This window comes from Oppia nitens, unplaced genomic scaffold, assembly GCF_028296485.1.
Source record: "Oppia nitens isolate AA-2021 unplaced genomic scaffold, nextdenovo-longstitch-racon4-pilon3 scaffold6_pilon_pilon_pilon, whole genome shotgun sequence".
Classification (NCBI taxonomy): domain Eukaryota; kingdom Metazoa; phylum Arthropoda; class Arachnida; order Sarcoptiformes; family Oppiidae; genus Oppia; species Oppia nitens.
Genome location: NW_026533250.1, coordinates 5,368,887 through 5,389,338, shown reverse-complemented (window position 1 = coordinate 5,389,338; position 20,452 = coordinate 5,368,887). Strand labels below are relative to the sequence as shown.

The 20,452-nt window shown below is 24.1% G+C and overlaps 4 protein-coding genes across 5 annotated transcripts; 1 reads left to right on the top strand and 3 right to left on the bottom strand.

Annotated features, from left to right (window-relative positions):
* Positions 1–628: 628 nt before the first annotated feature.
* Positions 629–1,382, bottom strand: LOC128962247 (uncharacterized). Its single transcript, XM_054308610.1, has 2 exons — positions 1,059–1,382; positions 629–974 (listed from the first exon to the last, which is right to left on the bottom strand). Exons 1-2 carry the CDS (start codon positions 1,377–1,379, stop codon positions 675–677), a joined length of 621 nt encoding a protein of 206 aa, XP_054164585.1. The 5' UTR covers positions 1,380–1,382; the 3' UTR covers positions 629–674.
* A 1,214-nt stretch (positions 1,383–2,596) lies between these two features.
* LOC128962250 (cytochrome c oxidase subunit NDUFA4-like) lies at positions 2,597–3,749 on the bottom strand. The gene is made up of 3 exons (XM_054308613.1): positions 3,688–3,749; positions 3,480–3,598; positions 2,597–2,974 (listed from the first exon to the last, which is right to left on the bottom strand). The coding sequence occupies exon 3, from the start codon at positions 2,942–2,944 to the stop codon at positions 2,606–2,608; it is 339 nt and encodes a 112-aa protein (XP_054164588.1). The 5' UTR covers positions 2,945–2,974; positions 3,480–3,598; positions 3,688–3,749; the 3' UTR covers positions 2,597–2,605.
* A 3,653-nt stretch (positions 3,750–7,402) lies between these two features.
* LOC128962237 (transmembrane protein 104-like) lies at positions 7,403–11,760 on the top strand. 2 transcript variants are annotated; one of them, XM_054308599.1, is made up of 7 exons: positions 7,403–7,440; positions 8,076–8,136; positions 8,841–9,036; positions 9,480–9,813; positions 9,924–10,120; positions 10,232–10,532; positions 11,211–11,760. In XM_054308599.1, exons 2-7 carry the CDS (start codon positions 8,095–8,097, stop codon positions 11,722–11,724), a joined length of 1,584 nt encoding a protein of 527 aa, XP_054164574.1. In that variant the 5' UTR covers positions 7,403–7,440; positions 8,076–8,094; the 3' UTR covers positions 11,725–11,760. The 2 variants fall into 2 exon arrangements, with proteins under 2 accessions (XP_054164574.1, XP_054164573.1); XM_054308598.1 differs by lacking the exon at positions 7,403–7,440 and having other exon boundaries at positions 8,019–8,136.
* Positions 11,761–15,225: 3,465 nt separating this feature from the next.
* On the bottom strand, positions 15,226–16,595 carry LOC128962789 (glutathione S-transferase-like). The gene is made up of 4 exons (XM_054309190.1): positions 16,531–16,595; positions 16,163–16,291; positions 15,818–16,100; positions 15,226–15,434 (listed from the first exon to the last, which is right to left on the bottom strand). The coding sequence occupies exons 1-4, from the start codon at positions 16,564–16,566 to the stop codon at positions 15,226–15,228; spliced, it is 657 nt and encodes a 218-aa protein (XP_054165165.1). The 5' UTR covers positions 16,567–16,595.
* Positions 16,596–20,452: the final 3,857 nt, after the last annotated feature.

Sequence of the window (20,452 nt, the reverse complement as noted above, 5' to 3'; positions counted from 1 at the left end):
TAGTAGTGATAGTAATAATAAAATTATTATTAAACATTTGAGTCGATATACTTGTTGTCAATAAAATGATTACTACTACTAATAATAATTTAATTTTACTAATTGATGATAACATCATTTTTATTACTATCTAATCATTTGATACAAATTAGTGTTTTAGCTGACTTTATTACTAAATCAATTAGTTAAACATATGTTTGTAATTATTTTTTTTTTTTTGATATTTAATATTTGAAAAGTTAATAATTTTTATGTAGAAAATTTTATTTGTTAGCTGCTATTGGTGTTAATTACATTTAATATGCTACACACTATTTGTTAATATTTATTTAATTTACTAAAAAAAATTATATATTTTACAGTTTAGTTTAATTTTTTTTTATAACAAAAATTATAGATTTAATAACTATTATAAATTATAGATATATCTAAAGCAAAATCAAAAATTTATTAATAAAATACAGTTAAAATTGCAAACAAACAAAAATATATGTAATACCGTATATATATATAATTTATATACAATATTATAAAAATCTAACAATTTGTTTGTATAAATAAATTAGTTTTGATTACTGTATAAAAATTAATCAAAAAAAATAAAAATAAAATACAAGTTTTTTTTCGGTGGAGGGTAGGGGGTGTTTAAATTATTGTTTGTATAATATGTGTGTTCAATGTGTGGGGCCCCATCCCCACAAATCAACCAATACAATGACTACTGTAACGGTAATAATCATTGACTGAAGTCCATGTGCGGCGGTGGTGGTGGTGGCGGCGGTATTAGCACTGGCAACAGCACCGGCACTGACCAGAAAACAGTCCTTATAATCAGTGCACAGATTGCTGTCGGCGATCGCACTGGGCTTCAGTGTCGCACAGTTGGCCACATTGGTCTGAAAACCTCCGTCGGCGCACAGTTTCATCTCTTTGTTTAGCTCATCATCGGCTGATCCGTTGAAACATTGTTTAACCTATCGATTGGTGTGTTAATACATAAAACTTTTAGATAAATATTAAATGACATATAAATTAATTCAATGACATATATACTATACCATCGGTTTGAATGCACAGCTAATCTCCATTATAAAACAACACAGACTGGGATCAGCTTTTGCAATGTTGTCGTCAGGTTCGGGATGTATAACCTGTTGTCGATGCCATCGATTGCTAAAACATTTGTCCACTTTGTCGGCCGCCTGTTGACACACTTCGCTACTAGTCGGCGATCGCCGCAGCAATTGGCGATTGTCTAGACTGTTGTCGGCAGCAGCGGCGGCGGCGGTCATCGGTGGTGGTGACGACCACACCAAACAGGAAGTTGCAATCAATAGCAATAGCATTATCGGCAGCGACGGCAACACAATCGCTGACATTATATATATATATATATATATATATGTTTTTTTGTCGTTGATATAAGTCTCAGATATTTATCAATTGAAAAATACAGTTCAATACAAAAAAAATAATAACTTTTATAGATTTGTAATACAAAATTTGCAAACAAATTGGGGTTATTATACAATATTATAAACACTAACACAAAAAATAAGTAACAATAATATGCATTAATTGATTATTTTTGTGGCTGAAATTTGTGTAAACATTTTTTTAAATTGACATTTTGCACGTGAAAATAACGCGCGTGCAATAATATTATACAAAAATAATTAGATTTTTATAATTAAGTTATATATATTATTTACAATATTTAGTTAACTATAAAGTTATTACAGTATTATTATTAATAAAATCATTTATAATTCATTATGCATTTTAATAATTAATATGTAATAATATGTCGTATAAATTTATTAATTAAACCGTTATATAATTTGTTGTATTTTTAATAATATTTTTCCCTCCCCTCTCCCCTCCCCCAATGTTTTTTTAAATTTTATTTTTTAGTATTATTAATTTTTATTTGCAATTAAAGTTAACTATAAAATTATTACAGTATTATTATTATGCTATTAATAACTTATACGTAATTAACATATAGTTTTGTATGATAAATAAAAATTAAACATTTAGTAATTTGATTTTTTTTTTGTAAAAAACTAACATCAATTTTTTTTTTAAATAATATTTTTACTTAAACATAATATTACTAAAACATAAAAATTAATACTGATAATACATTTTTAATTTATTAAATAATTTAAAAAAAAATACTGTATGTAATCATACTAATAAAGTTTATAAAGTACATTAATAAATAATTAAGTGAATAAAAAAAATATTTAAAATTTGATCCTGGACACTAACTTGTAATTTGGGAAAACTCAATTGAATTTACCACGGTTACTTTTTTTTGGGAGGGGGGTCATATTATTGATAACTATAATAATTTTATAGTTAAACAACAAACTACAGTACATATTAAACCAAAACAAAAAATAAATAAATAAAAATATTATGAAATAAAACAATTCAAATAAACAAACAAAAAATGTTTACAATTACTATTTCACTAATAATAATAACATTTTTTTCAAAGAAAAAAAAATTAATAATAAAATTGTGTTCAAAAAAAATTTTTTAAATAGTTTTTTTTGAACAAAAATTAATTAATATTTTGTTTTTGTTTTTCAAAAAATTATTTTTCCTTTTTCTCCTCAAAATCCGGTCTTCCCGTTGAATAGTTTTTATAGTCAAAGTCGACAAATGAGATCAACTTTTCGCGTTTGTTTTGCCAACCGTTCCACGGCTCCGGATTAGTGGTCGACCAAATAGTATCCGGATTACGTATCTTGTGGACAGTCATATAGATGATCATCGACGGTGCACAGCCAAAGGCAAACACCAGTAGCGGCCAAATGGCATAGTTTTTGCGCAAACCTTTCCATATGAGATGCCTGTCCCGGACCAGATTCATACGCATATGTCCATAGGTTGCTTCGGTAGTATCCTTGACCTGTTGTTTGGGTGATGACATATTGTCTAACCTTTCCCCGCACACCCTTTCCTATTACACACACACACACACATAATATCAGTGAATAATTGATTACTGACTCTAATTTTATTTACACAAACAAAAAAAATAATATCAAAAAAACTCTTTTAGTTTGTATTTATCGTAAATTTATTTTCAGTTTATTTTTTTAAAAATAAATAATTAAATCATAATATTATTTTAGTATCAATTAGTTACAAAGTTATTAATTAATTAATTAATTTTTGTGAATGTAATAAATTATTAATTTAAGTATTTATTTAAACAAATATAATACACTAGTAATTAGTTATTATTAATAGATTTTTTTCAAAGTAAAACTGATTGTATAATTAATAATAATATTATTTATTTATTTTTTTCAAAAAATAATAAACTGAAAATAAATTTACGGTAAATACAAACTAAAAGAGTTTTTTAAAAAATATTTTTTGTTTTTGTGTAAATAAAATTAGAGTTATTAATCAATTAATTAATTAATTAAAAATAATTAAATAAAATGCAATTAACTCACCAAAAAACAAACAAATTGGTTAATGAAATTAATTATATATAACAAAAAATCCAGTAATTGTATCGATCGATGGCTTCAATTATGTTGTATAATATAATTGTCTAAAGATATATCAATGACTACATACATACACACATATATACATTGATTAGATACCGTTTTCCCAAATAAATGTCAAACATATAAGTGCTAAATAAAAATGTAATACCTTTTCACTAACTCAGACTCTCTCTCTCTCTCTCACTCTCTCTCTCTCTCTCTCTCTCTAATTGATAGTTATGATGACTATATCCAGGTTACAGAGATATTTTAAGTAGATTTGTAATTATAAATAATAATGATAGAGTAGATTAATAATAATATATATATTTATTATTATTATTATTATTATTAACTTATTTAATCAGTAATTAATCCGAGCACAAAAAAAAATTGCACATAAAATTAAATTACAGTATATTTCAAGTATCAAATGATAATTTGAACAACAAAATTAAGTAGCAATTGATAAACAATTACAATAAATGTTTTTTTTATAAAATAAAAATTCATTAAATATTTTTGTGTGATTTGATTATTTTTTTATCATTTATTGATAATTGTTTCTAATATTCTGAATATTATTTCATATATAGTTATTTAACAACCAAACAAAAATGCAATAATTTATAGCAAATATAGTATTTATTTATTTTTTTTCAAACAAAACAATAAGTTTTAAAAATAAAGTCTTGAAATATGTATTATTTTTTTAACTGAAACTAAAAACATCTATTATATCGATATCTAACAGCAAACTGTTATATATATATAATATTTATTTTTATTTTATTGTTTTTACATATATAGTAAACGTGTATTATATTTAGATATATGTATACTATATATATATACATATTACTCCTTAATATGCAATTTCCCAATAAATGTTTATTTTTCTAATGAAAATATTTTTCGCTTAATGTAATCATCAATATTCATGTATATTATATTCATAACATTTTTGTTTTATAGATGTAAATTGAATTAATTCCCTCCTATTTTTTCCATAGATATTTCCTACTATAAAATTAGTTAAAATTATTTTTTTGTAGTTATAAAATTAATTTTTTTATAGATAAAAAAATTTATTAATAATATTATAAATATATTTATTGATATAATCTAAGTTATTATTAATATAAAACATTTATTTTTAAAAATCTATTTTATTGTAAAATTCATTGGGAACTTATATGAAAAGTTTCTCAACTATTGCTAACACTAAATAGATAAAAAGTTTACAATTTTGGGGGTTTTTAATTATGCCAATATAAAACAATAGATGGCAGTATATGGCAACATGAAAATTTTTCAATGTATATATTATTATTGATACAGTATAGTCAATAAACAATAGACTTAAATCTAATATAAACCTAAATCTAACCTAAATTTAAACCTAATCCTCGTAACTAGCGCGCTACCGCGCGCCATCCACTTAACCTAACCTAAACTAACTAAACCTAATATTTAAGTGAATTTACTATTAATTTATTAGACTGTTTAATACTAATTACTAATAGACTATATGTATCTAAACTATACTGTATTATACTGTAWTATGCTAATTTAGCAACATAATCTATTGATGAACCGTATAAATGGTYCCTTATACAATATGAGTTATACTAACAATAATGCTTATACGGATTTATATAGTATAATGTAGATCAGCCCAATTTTGTTGCTATTTATGTTTATCAGACACTAGATTGACGATCACGTAGACCTTAGCTATACTCTATATATTGATATATATATATATACAGTATATATATATATATACAGTATATATATATATATATATATATACAGTATATATACGTATATATATGTATATTAAAATTGTAAAAATGTACACTACTTTATAAGTATCTATATATAATATAAGTATATATATATATATTTATAATTTATGTGTGTGTGTTTAAGTTGAAAGTAAAAGTTATATAATTAATTATATATACCTAAATATATTATATGAAAGTGCAATAAACAAAATGTTTTCCATAATGTTTACATAGTGTACAGTATTTATGATATTTATTTTAAAGATATATGTTAATTAAAATTATGAATTATGGCAATAATGAAATTTATTGGCAATAGTTTTATTTTGTGTAGAAATAGAAATTTTCCAAATTAATTACATTTGTAATAAATTATTTATATATATAATTTTACATGGTTAAATAAATTTATAAAATATAGATTATTATTTTTTTATACTATTATTTAGATTTTATCAAACATTTCTACAGCGCTTATCAATTGTAATAATAATAATAAAAAAAGCTTTTAGTTTAATGATTTTTTTTAATTGCATTTTATATATACATTTAATATTATCGTGTCGTATATTATATGTATATATGGTAAAGTATATTAAAAAATATTTTTTAAATTGCAATTATTATTGTGTAATAAAATATGTAATATACAAGTACTAAATTTTTGTAATTTTTATAATTTGATTCACTTTATAAATACATAAATCATATAACAACATAAAATTTATACTGGGTATATTATAATAAATAAAAACAATTTTATAGACGCATTTCATAATGACATAGTTGGGCTATTTATATAAATTATATAAATTACATAAATATACAATTTTAAAGCTATATAAACTACACTGATTCATCATTTAGTGATTTTAAATCTAATATCATAAGTAGATATATATTTAAATATATTATACGGTATTAATAAAAATTAAAAAATACTAGTTTTTAAAATCTATTTGAATCAATCTATTTACTCTCTCTCTCTCTCTCTCTCTCTCTCTCTCTCTCTCTCTCTCTCTCTCTCTCTCTCTCTCTCTATCTATCTATCTTTCTCTCTCTCACTCTCTCTCTCTCTCTCTCTCTCTCTCTCTCAACATTTATACACAATAAAGTTAAATATCATATTAAAAAAAACTATATATAACTTAATCATAAGTGAAATTTATATTAGAAATAATAGTTTTCTTATATGTTATAACTTATAAATGTATAAATGTATAATTGAAAATTTCAGTAAATAAAATTACTAAATGTTATAATTATTTAATTTAATAATAATAATAATTATTATTATTATTTTACAATATTATTATAATAAAGTTTACTACAATTTTATGAATGACAGTTATTTTATAACTTGTTACTATACTAATAAATGATTCAAGTAGTTAAACATTATATATATATAAATTATATATATATATATTATTTTTTAGTTATCTATTAATATTACACTTTATTAACTTTAAAATAGCAATAATAATATTATTATTACATAGTATTACTAATATTAAAATTTTTAAAACATAAGTTTTTAATATTAGATTAATATTTCAAATAATTCAATATTGTTTATAAAAATATTAGTTTAAAACATAAATATATTTTATATATTATTAAATTAAAATTAATAATGATTCATATATTTAAAAAAAAATTATTAGTAGACAAATGTATTATAGTTTAATTTATTATAATAAAAATTCATTTAATTATTTAATTATTGATTTTGTTAATTTACTACAATAATAATCATCATAAAATTTACTAATTATTTAATAAATTGTAAAACATGAGTAGGTTTTCCCATAATTATTATCAAATTTTTTATTATTTATTTAGCACTTAAAAAACAATTAACTAACTAATCATATCATTACTTATTAATATTTAGGAGTGTGTGTGTGTTATCAACAATAAATTAATTTTTAAAAAAATAAATTGTTTATTAATTGATGATTAATTAATTATAAGGTTTTATTTTCTGATGTTATTATATACAAATAATAAGTTTTAATATATTATAAACAGTTTTGAATAGATTTCCTATTTTCAAGTATAAAAAAATCATAAGTTATAGTTAAAAACATTTTTTTTTTTAATTATAACAACTTTCTAATATTAAGGTAAAGTATTTTTTTAAAAAACAATTTATTCATAATAATAATAATATACAAGTTTTGTTGTAATTTTTTTTTGGTTAAAACAAAATGTTTTAAAATATATAATATTAGTAATAATAACTACCAGTGCATCACCACAACCACCAGTGCCTACTAGTGCTTGTTTAGTAAAATATATGTCTAATAGTATTATATATAGTTAGTAGGGTGTTCCCATCACTTATATGAGCTGTATTGAGAGAGAGAGGGGATAGCTCATGAAACCTACCAGTGCTCAAAATGAGCCCTCACCATTATGTAAATAATACATTCAAAAAATATAAAAATAAAAAATAATATTATAGCTAAAAAAAATACTAAAGTATGATATGGAAAAAATATTGACAACTGTTTTATTATTAATACTAAAAAAATCCTTAAAAACAATATAATAATAATTAATTACAATGATTACATGATTTTTTTCAATTTTTTTTAAAAAATATGAGCTAGTTAATTAGCTATTTTTAATATTACAATTTTTTTATATATTTAAATATGTAATGTGTTTTTATATTATTATTTTTTTAAATTTAAATTTATTTATTTAATTTGTTGACCAATCAATCAAACAATCAACGAAAAAAAATGTCTTACAGTAATATACCGCTAGTAGTTATGGCCAACAGTCCAGTAGCCGGTGATACATATAGTCCACTCGTAAGTATAGTTATATTTATAGCTAACTGTCCTTAAATTATTTTTTTGTTGCTGTCATATGATTTTAATTTAGTTTAATGTATTTTTTTATATTGTTATAAACATATATTTTATGTTTATAGTATAATAATAACTTATTGTTATTAGAAATTATTAGCTAGTTAATTAATAAGTTAGTAAATTCATAAATATTTTATTTATAATTGAAAACAAAAATAATTTAAAAAATATTTTATATTGTAGTCAAAAATTTTTATTTTTTATCACTTAATTTGTTCAGTGATTTATTTATTTTAAACTATCAATAAAATAGTAAATTGTATTTTATTTGTTATCAATAACATAGGGATTAGTTGACTAAATGATTATATAATATTTTTTTTAAAAAATTATCTTAAATTAAAAACTTCCTTAATTTGATTAAGTATTTATTAAGTATTTTTTTGTCACTGTAATTGATAAACAATTATTTATAAATTTATCTAATGTGACATTTAATAATAATTATAATAATTTAATAGATAATATTATAAATATTAACATAACTAATATATAAATATTATCAATTAATATATAAATATTTAGATTAAATGAAAAGTTTAAACTTTATATATTGATATATTTATTATTAATTAATATATTAATACTGTATATACAGTAAAACTTATTTTTAATATTCAACTTATTTCAATATTTTTTTATAGACATGTTTGGTCTATCTATTCAATCTGATTGTGGGAACGGGAGCCCTGACAATGCCGGCCGCTTTCGGTCACGCGGGTTGGTTGGCCAGTACGGTAATTGTCGTACTGTTGTGTATTGTCAGCTATATTACCACAACGTTTGTCATTGAGTCCATGTCATTGGCCAATGCACTCATCAAATATAATAAACAAAAAGGTTTTTTTATTATTAATTATTAAATTATTAAACTAAAATAACAACAAAATGTTTTATATATTACTTTTTGAAAAAAATAAATCCATTGATTTTTAAACTAAACACAAATAGAAATAGATATCTAAATAATCCAATAGTTAGACAAACTAACAAAAAAAAAAGTTTTTTATAATAACAATATTTATAAGTTAGTAGTAAAATGCATGCAATTGTCTATTAATCAATTAAATTATTATTATTATTTAAAAAAATTATATATATATATAATAAAATTTAATTAGTACGTAAACGGCGTGCACCCACTGCTGACCGTCGTCACAGTGAAGGCCAGTACCGGCCTTCACATACTGTTCCCGGTTTTGACAGTCCCTGTACTTCTACTACTACTACTACCAGTACTACCCATCACAATATGTATAGTTACGAAAAACTTCCACTTTTAGACTATAAGACTACCGATGATGACGATGATGATGGAGAAGGAGACACCCAATCGGCCTCCAGCGATGACAATACATCGGGTGGCGACCGTAAAGGCAGTAAATATCAGGAGAAACCGTCGACGTCGGCGGCGGCGATGGAGGAGTCGTCGTCATCATCTACAGGACAGTCCAATCTTTTTGATATTACCGAAAAAGTCGAATTGGGAGCCATGGCTGACCTATTCTTCAACAGTTGGGGCGTCCAATTGTTTTACATAACAATCGTTGTCTATCTGTTGGGCGATTTGGCCATCTATGGTGCAGCCATTAGCAAATCGATGCGTGATGTTACCTGGTATGGACACACCTACCTACTTACCCATACCTGTAATTTGTGTTTCACTAAAAAAAATGTTGTATTAATTATTATTGTTTTGTTTGTTTGTTTGTCGTTCTTATAAATAGTAACTACAAACATGACAACTGTTCGCAAAAGTTAACACTCGACGACCAGTGCTGGACAGGTGTACCGTCGGTTAGCCGTCAGAATGCCTACCGAATCTATTTGGCCCTAACATTGCTGTTTGTCGGTCCGTTTGCCTTTTTTAACGTACAAAAGACTAAATACTTGCAAATAGCAACAACATTGTTACGATGGACGGGTCAGTATACTCCCCAATGCCCTACCTCCCTACCCACCCAAGCAGTAAACTACCTGTTCTCTCATATATTGAAATAAACTACCGATAATATCAATATTTATTATATAACAGCATTCATCTCAATGACAATCATCGCATTGATCGCCCTGTCCTCAGGTAAGGCCAACGCCCGGCCGTCCACATTCACATTTAGCGGTATACCCAATCTGTTCGGTGTCTGTGTCTACTCATTCATGTGTCATCATTCGCTACCATCGTTGGTCACACCGGTTACCGACAAACGGCGCATATTTCGTTACATACTATGCGATTATACACTTATACTTGGCTTCTACTGTCTCCTATCGTTTACCGGTATCTTTGCCTTCAATCACTTGCAGGACATCTATACACTCAACTTTGAGGTTCCTCAGTAAGTCACACACACACACACACACACACACACACACACACACACACACACACACACACACACACACACACACACACACACACACACACATACACATACATACACACACACACACACACAAGTATAGACACAACTAATTGTATGGTTTATACACATTGATTAATAATTTTTTATACTCTATTACACAGTTGTTATAATAGTTGCTAAAAAACGTCAAATAGTTGTTAAAATAGTTATTGAAATAGTTATTTATTTTCTTATAAATATTTCAACTGATATATAATTCACTTGTTTTCAGCATATTTACAAAAATGATTTATATAAATAAACTAAATATTTCTATTGTTAAAAAAGTAATATGAGTTGATAACAGTTTACACATTTTATATAATTTATATAACTATTACTTTTTGTTTTTACATATATTTGAGCAATATTTTACAATTTAATGCTTATATTTTTCAAAATAAATGAAATAGTTATTTATAAGTTTTTATAGTTGCTAACCTAAGAAATAGTTATTTATAGTTATAATAAAATTTCGGAAATAGCGTCCACTGGTCAACTTCGGTGGACATACTAAGTCCCAGTTATAAGCGTTAAACCGACAAAATAATTTTTTTTAGTTGGAAATCAAGACACTATTTATAATGTATTCATATATATATATATATATAGGTGTTCGTCGGGCAGCGAGGAAGTCATAAAACCGGTTCCCGTATTGGACTACTTTCTACCGTTGTTTCCAGTGTTTACATTGTCGTCAAGTTTCCCGATAATAGCCATAACAATGCAAAACAATTTACGGACACTCTATACCGGGTGTTTTCCGCAAAACCGTCTGAACCAGTCGTTCATTGGCCGTCGACTACTATTCCCGTTGATTGCAATCGTACCGCCGATGATCATTGCATTTGCTACCGAAGATCTGCAAATACTGGTCGGTATTGTCGGCTCGTATGCCGGCGCCGGCATTCAGTACGTATTTCCCGCACTGTTGGTCTATTTTGGCCGACGGCGATTGTTGGGCGGCGGCGGCGACGGCGATGCCGCCGCCGGTTTCGGTACCGGCGGTATGACTCGTATTGTCTCACCGTTTGGCCACAAACTGTGGGTAGTCTTAGTCCTAATCTGGTCTGTGATATGCATTATATTAGTTACCGTCGATCATGTGATTCAATTGTCTAAATAAATAATTTTTGATTTATATAATTAAATAGAAAAAAACACAAATTAAAAAAATATGTATTTTAATTAATTATTTTTATATAAATTTTCCAATATTTTAGTAAAGTTTTAAATAATATAATAAATATTTTTTATATAAGAAAATAATATTCATAAATTTTTTTATACTCAAAATACAGTTACAAAAAAATATTTATATTACAAATAAATGATWTTATGATTATTAATATATAAATATATATATATAAAACAAATTTGCATTATTTAAATTTATTATTAAATTATTTATTTATATATTTTTTTGATAAAATTATTAAAATATTACCGATTTTGAATTGTTTAAAATATTTATAGCTTATATAAAAAATAATTAATACGTCTATAATATAGATGGCATTTATGAGTTAATTTTATATACTGCAGCTATAATAATAATAATAATAATAATAATAATAATAATCAATTGCACTAGTATTATAATCGCAATGCTATTACTTTTAGTTTACAGTAATGTATAGTCTATTCAAGTTTTATAACTATAAATAGATAAATGTTTATATATTTTTTTTAAATATCAAATTTTTATGTAAAATTATTTAGAATATGTTTTGTAAATATATTTATAATAATTTAATATTTAAATGAAATTTTTAAAAAAATATATATAAATGATTGATTTGAGTGAAAATATTTACATTAATTATTATTACATATCTATATATTTTTTTTTAATAAAAAACTAAACTTAATCACTGATTTGTTTTATATATATAATCAATGGTAAGAATAATTGGTAACTTAATTATTCAATAATATTTAATGCATTATTTTGTATAGATATATATATATATAAAACAATTAATTTTATTTATTTATTTTCTAATTATTTGTATTATATATACAGTATAAATATATATATATATATATATAAATTTTATATATCATATATAGTTTGGGATTAAATTTAAATTTAAAAAAAAATCCAAAAAACTTGAGGAATTGAAAATAACTAGAGACTGATATTTTTTTTAGTGACCCTAATGTCTAGAAAAAACCAAACCGATAGACGTTTGCGGTACCGGTTATTACGGTTTGCATCACCACTACTACTACTACGACTGAAGACTAAGACTACTACGACAACAACGAAGTCTGTGTCCATAATAGACTACATCCCGAAGTCGTCGTTTAATCGGTTCGGTGACGATATGGCCGAACAATTGCTAACATATTTGCCAATTGACGACAAACTGCGGCTTCAGTCGGTTTGCCGACAGTGGCGGTCATTGATATTTGTGTCGCAAACTCGACTAGTATTTGACGAAAGACTAATGGATCGACTGAATGGCAAATACCGGCGAATCAATAGCAGTCCAGACGAAAAAACTGATGATAATTATGCTAACGAACAGAAAACAATCAATTGGTTTGCGATTATCATCAAAAAGTGTCCGAACCTGTCGTCGGTGACCATAAATGTCGACTTAATGTCAGCGTCTGTACCGGCAATACATCCGATAGGTCTGATGACCTGTAGATTAGTCAATTTGATGGCCAATTTGTTGACAATACTGGTCGACAACAATTTACGCCAACTGCGGCACCTAATCGTTGAACACGATTATCGTTTATGCGATAATGATATCTATAACCTACCGATGCATATAATTGACCACTTATTCCAGGCCTACGGCCAACAGTTGCTGACATTCAAGATCTGCGGATTAGATACTTTGCTCAAGAGTTTAGTATTTAGTAAAGTCTGCACCAGTAGTAGTAGTAGTAGTAGTAGTAGAGAGACAACAGGTTTGCCAAACTTGAGATCGTTGGCCATCACTAGTGTAAGCAACGGTAGACTTGAAACGATTGATTTGTCTGCGGATCTATTCATTGACAATAAGACAACAACAACAACCGATACATGTTTTTTACCGAAACTACCGAAACAATTACAATCGTTTACTCTACAATTGACTACTGGCGAGTCAATTGACTTATTTGTCAAGTTTGCCGACCAGTATCGCCAACAGTTAATATCGTTAGCTATCGCAACAACTGGTGATTATTTGCCGGTCGAAGATCTGTTGGCCAACAAGTTGTTTGCAACCGGTTTGTCACAAATGTCACAACTGAAACAATTAGATATTTATACAGTTTGTTACGATTATAAACCGGTGGAGGAGTTGAGTATCAGTTTGTTGGCCACAATTGGTGGTTCCTATGGTTGTACACGACTTAAGACATTTCGGTTAATCAATTACCGCGGCTATCCATGGGTTGGCTATATCGGTGTTACTGTTGTTACACTGGGCGGTTGTCTTAAGCGACGTCTATATCGTTGATGAGATTTTATTTATTTATATATATACAGTATATATATTAATGGACAGTTAGACCACAAAAAAACTATTTAATTTTGTTATTGTTGGGAAACTTATCTAATCTATGGGTCAGCCGGTGGTCAGTGTGTGTCTGGTATGTGATCTGTACTGTAATGACAGTCAATAATTTAGTTTAATTGTCATAATTATTTTAAAAAATATATTTATGAAAATAAAATCCTTAAATCTTAATTAAATTATATGAATATATATATATATATTTATACTATTATTATAAATACTGACTGACAGTATGTAAGATAATATTTTTTTAATTTTTAGAAAATAATTATTATGTAATTTAAAACAATTTTGTACTAAAATTAATTTATAGTATTATTAATATAAGAAAATAATAATAATATTCTAGTAACTTATTTAAGTTTATCGATGATTTTTAATGAGTTTTTATATTATTAATAGTAAACTTACAACCGATTATTATTAATATTATAACATTTAAAACAAAATTTATTTTATTATATATAAAAATAATATTTTGTATAATAGATGGCAATCAAAGTGATTGAATTTTATTGCTAGTAATACTACTGCAGTAATAATAATAAATTACATCAAAAAAATTATTATTATTATATAAACACAATGAATTTACTTTACATTACTTTTAATGTATATTAAATGTATAAATAGATTAATGTTTATACAGTAATAAAATTATTAAATACATGTTATGTATTAATATAAATATATGAACAAAATTAATGAATTAATAAGTTTGTATATCATATACTGAATTATATAATGAAAAAAATAATTATTAATTATTAGAAATATTATGTTTTTATTATACTGTATATAACTGAAATATAACACAATTGAATGAAAATCAAATGTAAAGAATTAATAATATAATAAATATAATAATAATTATTATAATTATAAATATATTTTTTCTAATAATATTTTTTTCAATTGATTTCATCAATAGTTTTTTATGGATGTAAATTTTCATAACAAATTTTATTTTATAATTTAAATTAATATATTTTATAATCATATTTATATAATTTATAAACAATATAATTATATATTTAAAAAAAATACTTTTTTAATAACATAATTTTACATAATTATATAAAAATAATAATATTATTATTTTTTTAGACACTACCGCCCCATTTGAAATGTGGTCCATTAAACGGGACATTGGGTGCGGTTAGCAAATAGTTGGCAATCGATGGCAACGATCGGACTCTTGAGGTAAACTGTTTTAGTTTATCGACTTTCGAGTAGACCTCCAATGGTTGCCAAGCGTTAAGTTTTTCCAATAATTCAAAGGCAATAAAGTCTACATAAGTGACTGTTTGTCCTAAAAAAAAACAATCAAAAAACAAAAAAGTTAATCAAAAATGTTTTTTTCTGAGATCTGTCTCTCTCTCTCTCTCTCTCTCAACCACACACACACACACACACATAGACTCACACACACACATACATAGACTCACACACACACATACATAGACTCACACACACACATACATAGACTCACACACACACACACAGACTCACACACACACATACATAGACTCACACACACACATATATAGACTCACACACACACATACATAGACTCACACACACACATACACACACACACACACATACATAGTCTCACACACACACACACACACACACACACACACACACATACATACATACATACATACACTCACTTCCATCCCAAATACCTACCGGCCAAAAACGGTCGATCCCCTAGAAATTTGCCCAATAGTTGTAAACTCGGCGACAAACGTTTTTCCAGATAATCGGCTTTTATTGTATCATAATCTGGATGTAACATCAATTGGGAAAACTGTGAACTCATTTCAGTCAATTGTTGTTCAACAACATTCACCCGCCGTTGCTCTTCGCCGGACTGACCGGACAAACCCTGGTGTTTGCCGGCAATGTATCGACAAATGGCCAGTTGTTGTGTCAGTTTTACATCATTATCGTCATCAATATAGTAGGGAAGCTAATCATTGGGAAAAAAATTAATAAAATAATTTATTTTATCCATTAATTAATAATACATACATTAGGAAAGTCAAATCCCAGCGACTGTTTGTCCCGTTTGAACCAATCATCACTACTACTAGGACTGTACCGTTTGTCCTCAAATTTGGTGCCCGTATAGGTCAACAATAAGCGAATTGGTTCGCCTTTCTATTAGTTAATATAAACCAACAACAAAAAAATTAATTAAAAAAAACAAATTAAATAACAAATTCAGTGAAATATTATAAGAATTACTAAACAAACAGAAAAATTATTTTAGATATAAAAAACAAATAAATAGTTTTCTATTATAAATATAATTATAAATATATTTTTTTAGAAATAAAAATAAATGTATCTAGGTATAAATAATTATATCAACAAAATTTTTTTTTTGATAAACTTACTCCACGTATATTCCAATAACCCAATGTCGGTGCCATTGATTTTGATTGATTTATTTATTTTAGTATAAAACTTGATTAACAATTAATTATACAGTAAATAATAACTATTAAGTTTGATAATTAAATATAATTATTTTTTTTCACTCTCACTAATTGTAGTCAACAACAACAATATTTTTTAATATACTACACAAATATTAAAAAAAATTTTTTTTTAATGTTTAGCAGATTTTCAATGGCATTAAATAGTTTTTTTTTGTTGTAGAAATAGTCAATATTCATTAATGTACTACTAATGCACTATTAATAACGTACACTACTGTATATATCAATTAATATATCTATAATATACATGTACAGGTAATATCAAAACAGTTAGCAATAATACCTAACCTGAAGGACATGTATGTGTAGATGTACTTTACATTTACCTAATTTTTATATTTATTTATTTTTTAGTACAGTGTGTTCTCTTATCAATTAAAACACAATTTATGATAAAATTTTTAAGTATTTGTGTATACAATGTATTGTATTATTTAAAAAAAAAAATTATAATACTTTACCCTGTGAACACAATGTACTTGTAATTCAATATATACACTGTAGTTGTATACATATTGTATAATACTGTATTAATATGATATTAATATATAATTTTTCATTGTAAATAAAATACTATTAAATTAGATAAAGTATTTGTTAATAAAAAATATATGTATAATAAATAAAACAATAGTTAAACATTTAGTTTTTTTTTAAATTAGTAGAATTGAAATTATAACTAATTTAATTTATTAATAGATTGCATTAACATAAAAAATATAGTTTAAAAAATACTTATGAACTTTTGAATTTAAAAAATAAAAATTTATGAATATTTTTTTTTGGAAAATTTACATAAAACAATTTATTTATTAACTAATAATTTGTTTACAATATAAATTTATGAATATTTTTGTTGTTGTATATATTTTGAAATATATTTATAATTTTATAATATATTTTTTTTAATGATTATTAATAAAGCACATCAACATCGAAATCATACACTAATTATTATATTTTATATTTTATTTTATATAATAAATATTATTATTTTAGTATCAAAATCATTACAACTTAATTAAATATAAAATAATAAACAATAAAACTAGAAAATTAATGATTATTTTTTCTTAATTATTAAGTTAATAATAATATTTGTTTATTGTAATTTAAAAAATACATATAATTTATTTATCTCTCAAATGTTCAATAAAGTTGAAGTTTAAAGGTTATTGTATTTTAAAAAAATAAATATTAAAAAATATTTTTAAAAATTTAAAACTATAAAACTATAAAAGTTCTATAAATAAAAATCATTGACTATTATTGCATCGATTAAATTATAATAATATTTATCAATAATTTAAATTAAACTAAAGTTTTATTTCTGTTTTTATTTATTTGTTTAGTTTATAACTATTATTATGAATAAAATAATAATATTTTTGTTGCTATAATTTGTTAAATATTTAATTTGAAATTTAAATTTTAAAAATAATAATCATTGATTTGTTAAAGTTATACAAAAATTGTATTATTTTACAAAACTTTGATATTGTATAATATTTATACAATTAAATCATAGTTATACTGTAAAACAACTAAAATTAAAAAAAATGATTAATAATTTTGATCCGCAAAAACTATTACCAACCGACTTATGGCTCAGGGATGCCGACAGTCATCTCTATCGTATTGGTCTATCACTCAATAAACCTAACAATCGATTCATCAATCGATGGTTTATCTATAATCCAAAACTAGTATTTTCGATGACATTCATGCAATTTGTTTTGCAAAACATAATACTAATTGGCGATCAACTGATCAAATTGAATGTATCGATTGATTACAGGCTATATATGAGTGATTTCCCATATTTTCTAGGTGTGGGCAATATTTGCAATGCACTGGTAGTTATAATTCAAATACTACTACTCGGTTCACAATCGGTTAACTATAGTAACTATCGATCGGGTATTAACACTAACGATATACTGGGTATACTTCAAGTAATGGCCGGTCGGCGTACACCCGATTCGTGCGGTCTAAGCGATCGCAAGACAGTGTTACGCGTGCGACACGTTTGCCGTTTATCGCTGCTAACGGCGCGCGTGTGTTGCGATTCAATGGGTTTCATGCAATTGGCACTGGCATTGATTTCGTATAATTCAAAAACAACCATGATACAATTTGTTTTACTGGGTATACCTCATAGTATTTATTGGTCAATATTGGGTAACTATTGTTTCAATATAATGATCTATCAATCAGTTTACTATTATATAATAACTTATTATTTGAAATTAAAATTAAAATTATTGAATCAAAACATACGATTAATATTGGATAATAAAAAAAATCAATTAAACTTAAATCTTATTAATATTAGGATTAAATGTATAATTTATGAATTGAATATCGTTTACAATGAGATACACGACTATAATATAAAATATTGGTCCAAATATTTAGGTCTCCTATGGCTAACCATTAGTTCAATTATTTCATTAATAATTTATATAACATTTTTTGCTGACATTTCGGATGAAAAATTGAAACTTATATTAGGTTTCTATGCAATGAATGATATGTTTTTATTATTATTTATAATACAAATATCCAATGCTATATACTATGAACCTATTGTTACATATAATCTATTGAATTCATATGTATCATCAAAATCAAAAATACCGCTTATATTGAAATATAAGGTAAATAACAATTTTATTTTATTAATTTTTATTTAAAATAATTATCAATTTATTTAATCAAAGATATCAGGTTTATTGGAGAGATTGGCTGAACAAAACATTGGTTTTTATTGTTGGAAACTATTTATTATAAATAATTTTAGAGGATTTGAGGTATTATTTCATATAATTAATTATTATTTAAAAACTTATTATTTTTTAATAACTTAATTAACTTAATTTTATAATAATACATTACATATTAATAATTTAAACATATAATAATTTTACGATAACTATTAATAATTGATTATTTTTTATTAATTTATTTGTTTAGATTATTACAGTAATAGTTATCCTATTTTTAAAAGTATATCATCAATGACTTATTATTATTGTATTATTATATAACTATTTTTAATAACTTATTAAAATTAATAATAAATATTAAATTTTTTAATAAAAAATTATATTTTTGTAATAATTTATTTTATATGTTGTAGTTATAGTGTAATATAATTTGAAATCGTCTTTGAAAATCATAAACTAATTATTGTAATTAAAAATAAATAATAATAATATTGGAAATTATTTATTATTAACAATTTTAGAATATATGAAGTAAGTATTAGAATATATTTTTTAAATATTAATTATTTTTTTACAAAATATTAATTATTTATTTTATTGATTTAATTATAGATCATATCGATAATATGTATTTTATTTTTAAAATTACGTGAATAAATATCAGATGTTATGTAAAATATTAATTAGTCAAATATTTTAGTTATTAATTTATCTTAAAATTTATTATTATTATTATTACTAATAATTTTTCTATTAATAGTTTTAATAAAATAATTACTTTATAAAAAAATTTGATTATATTTAACATTGAAAATAAATAATTTTTGTTTATCATATATATGATTGCATTCAAATAATAATAAATTACAATAAGTTTGCAAAAAATATTTAAAAATAATAATATTATTATTTATTAACTTTTATAACACGATATAAAATATTCATTAAATATACTGTACTTATAATATTGTTTTATATTATTTTTTTATAAAATTTCATTGTATATATAACTGAAACAAATTTAATAAAAAAATAATAATAATTATAATATCAAATATGACCGATAAGTTTGATCCGAAAAAATTATT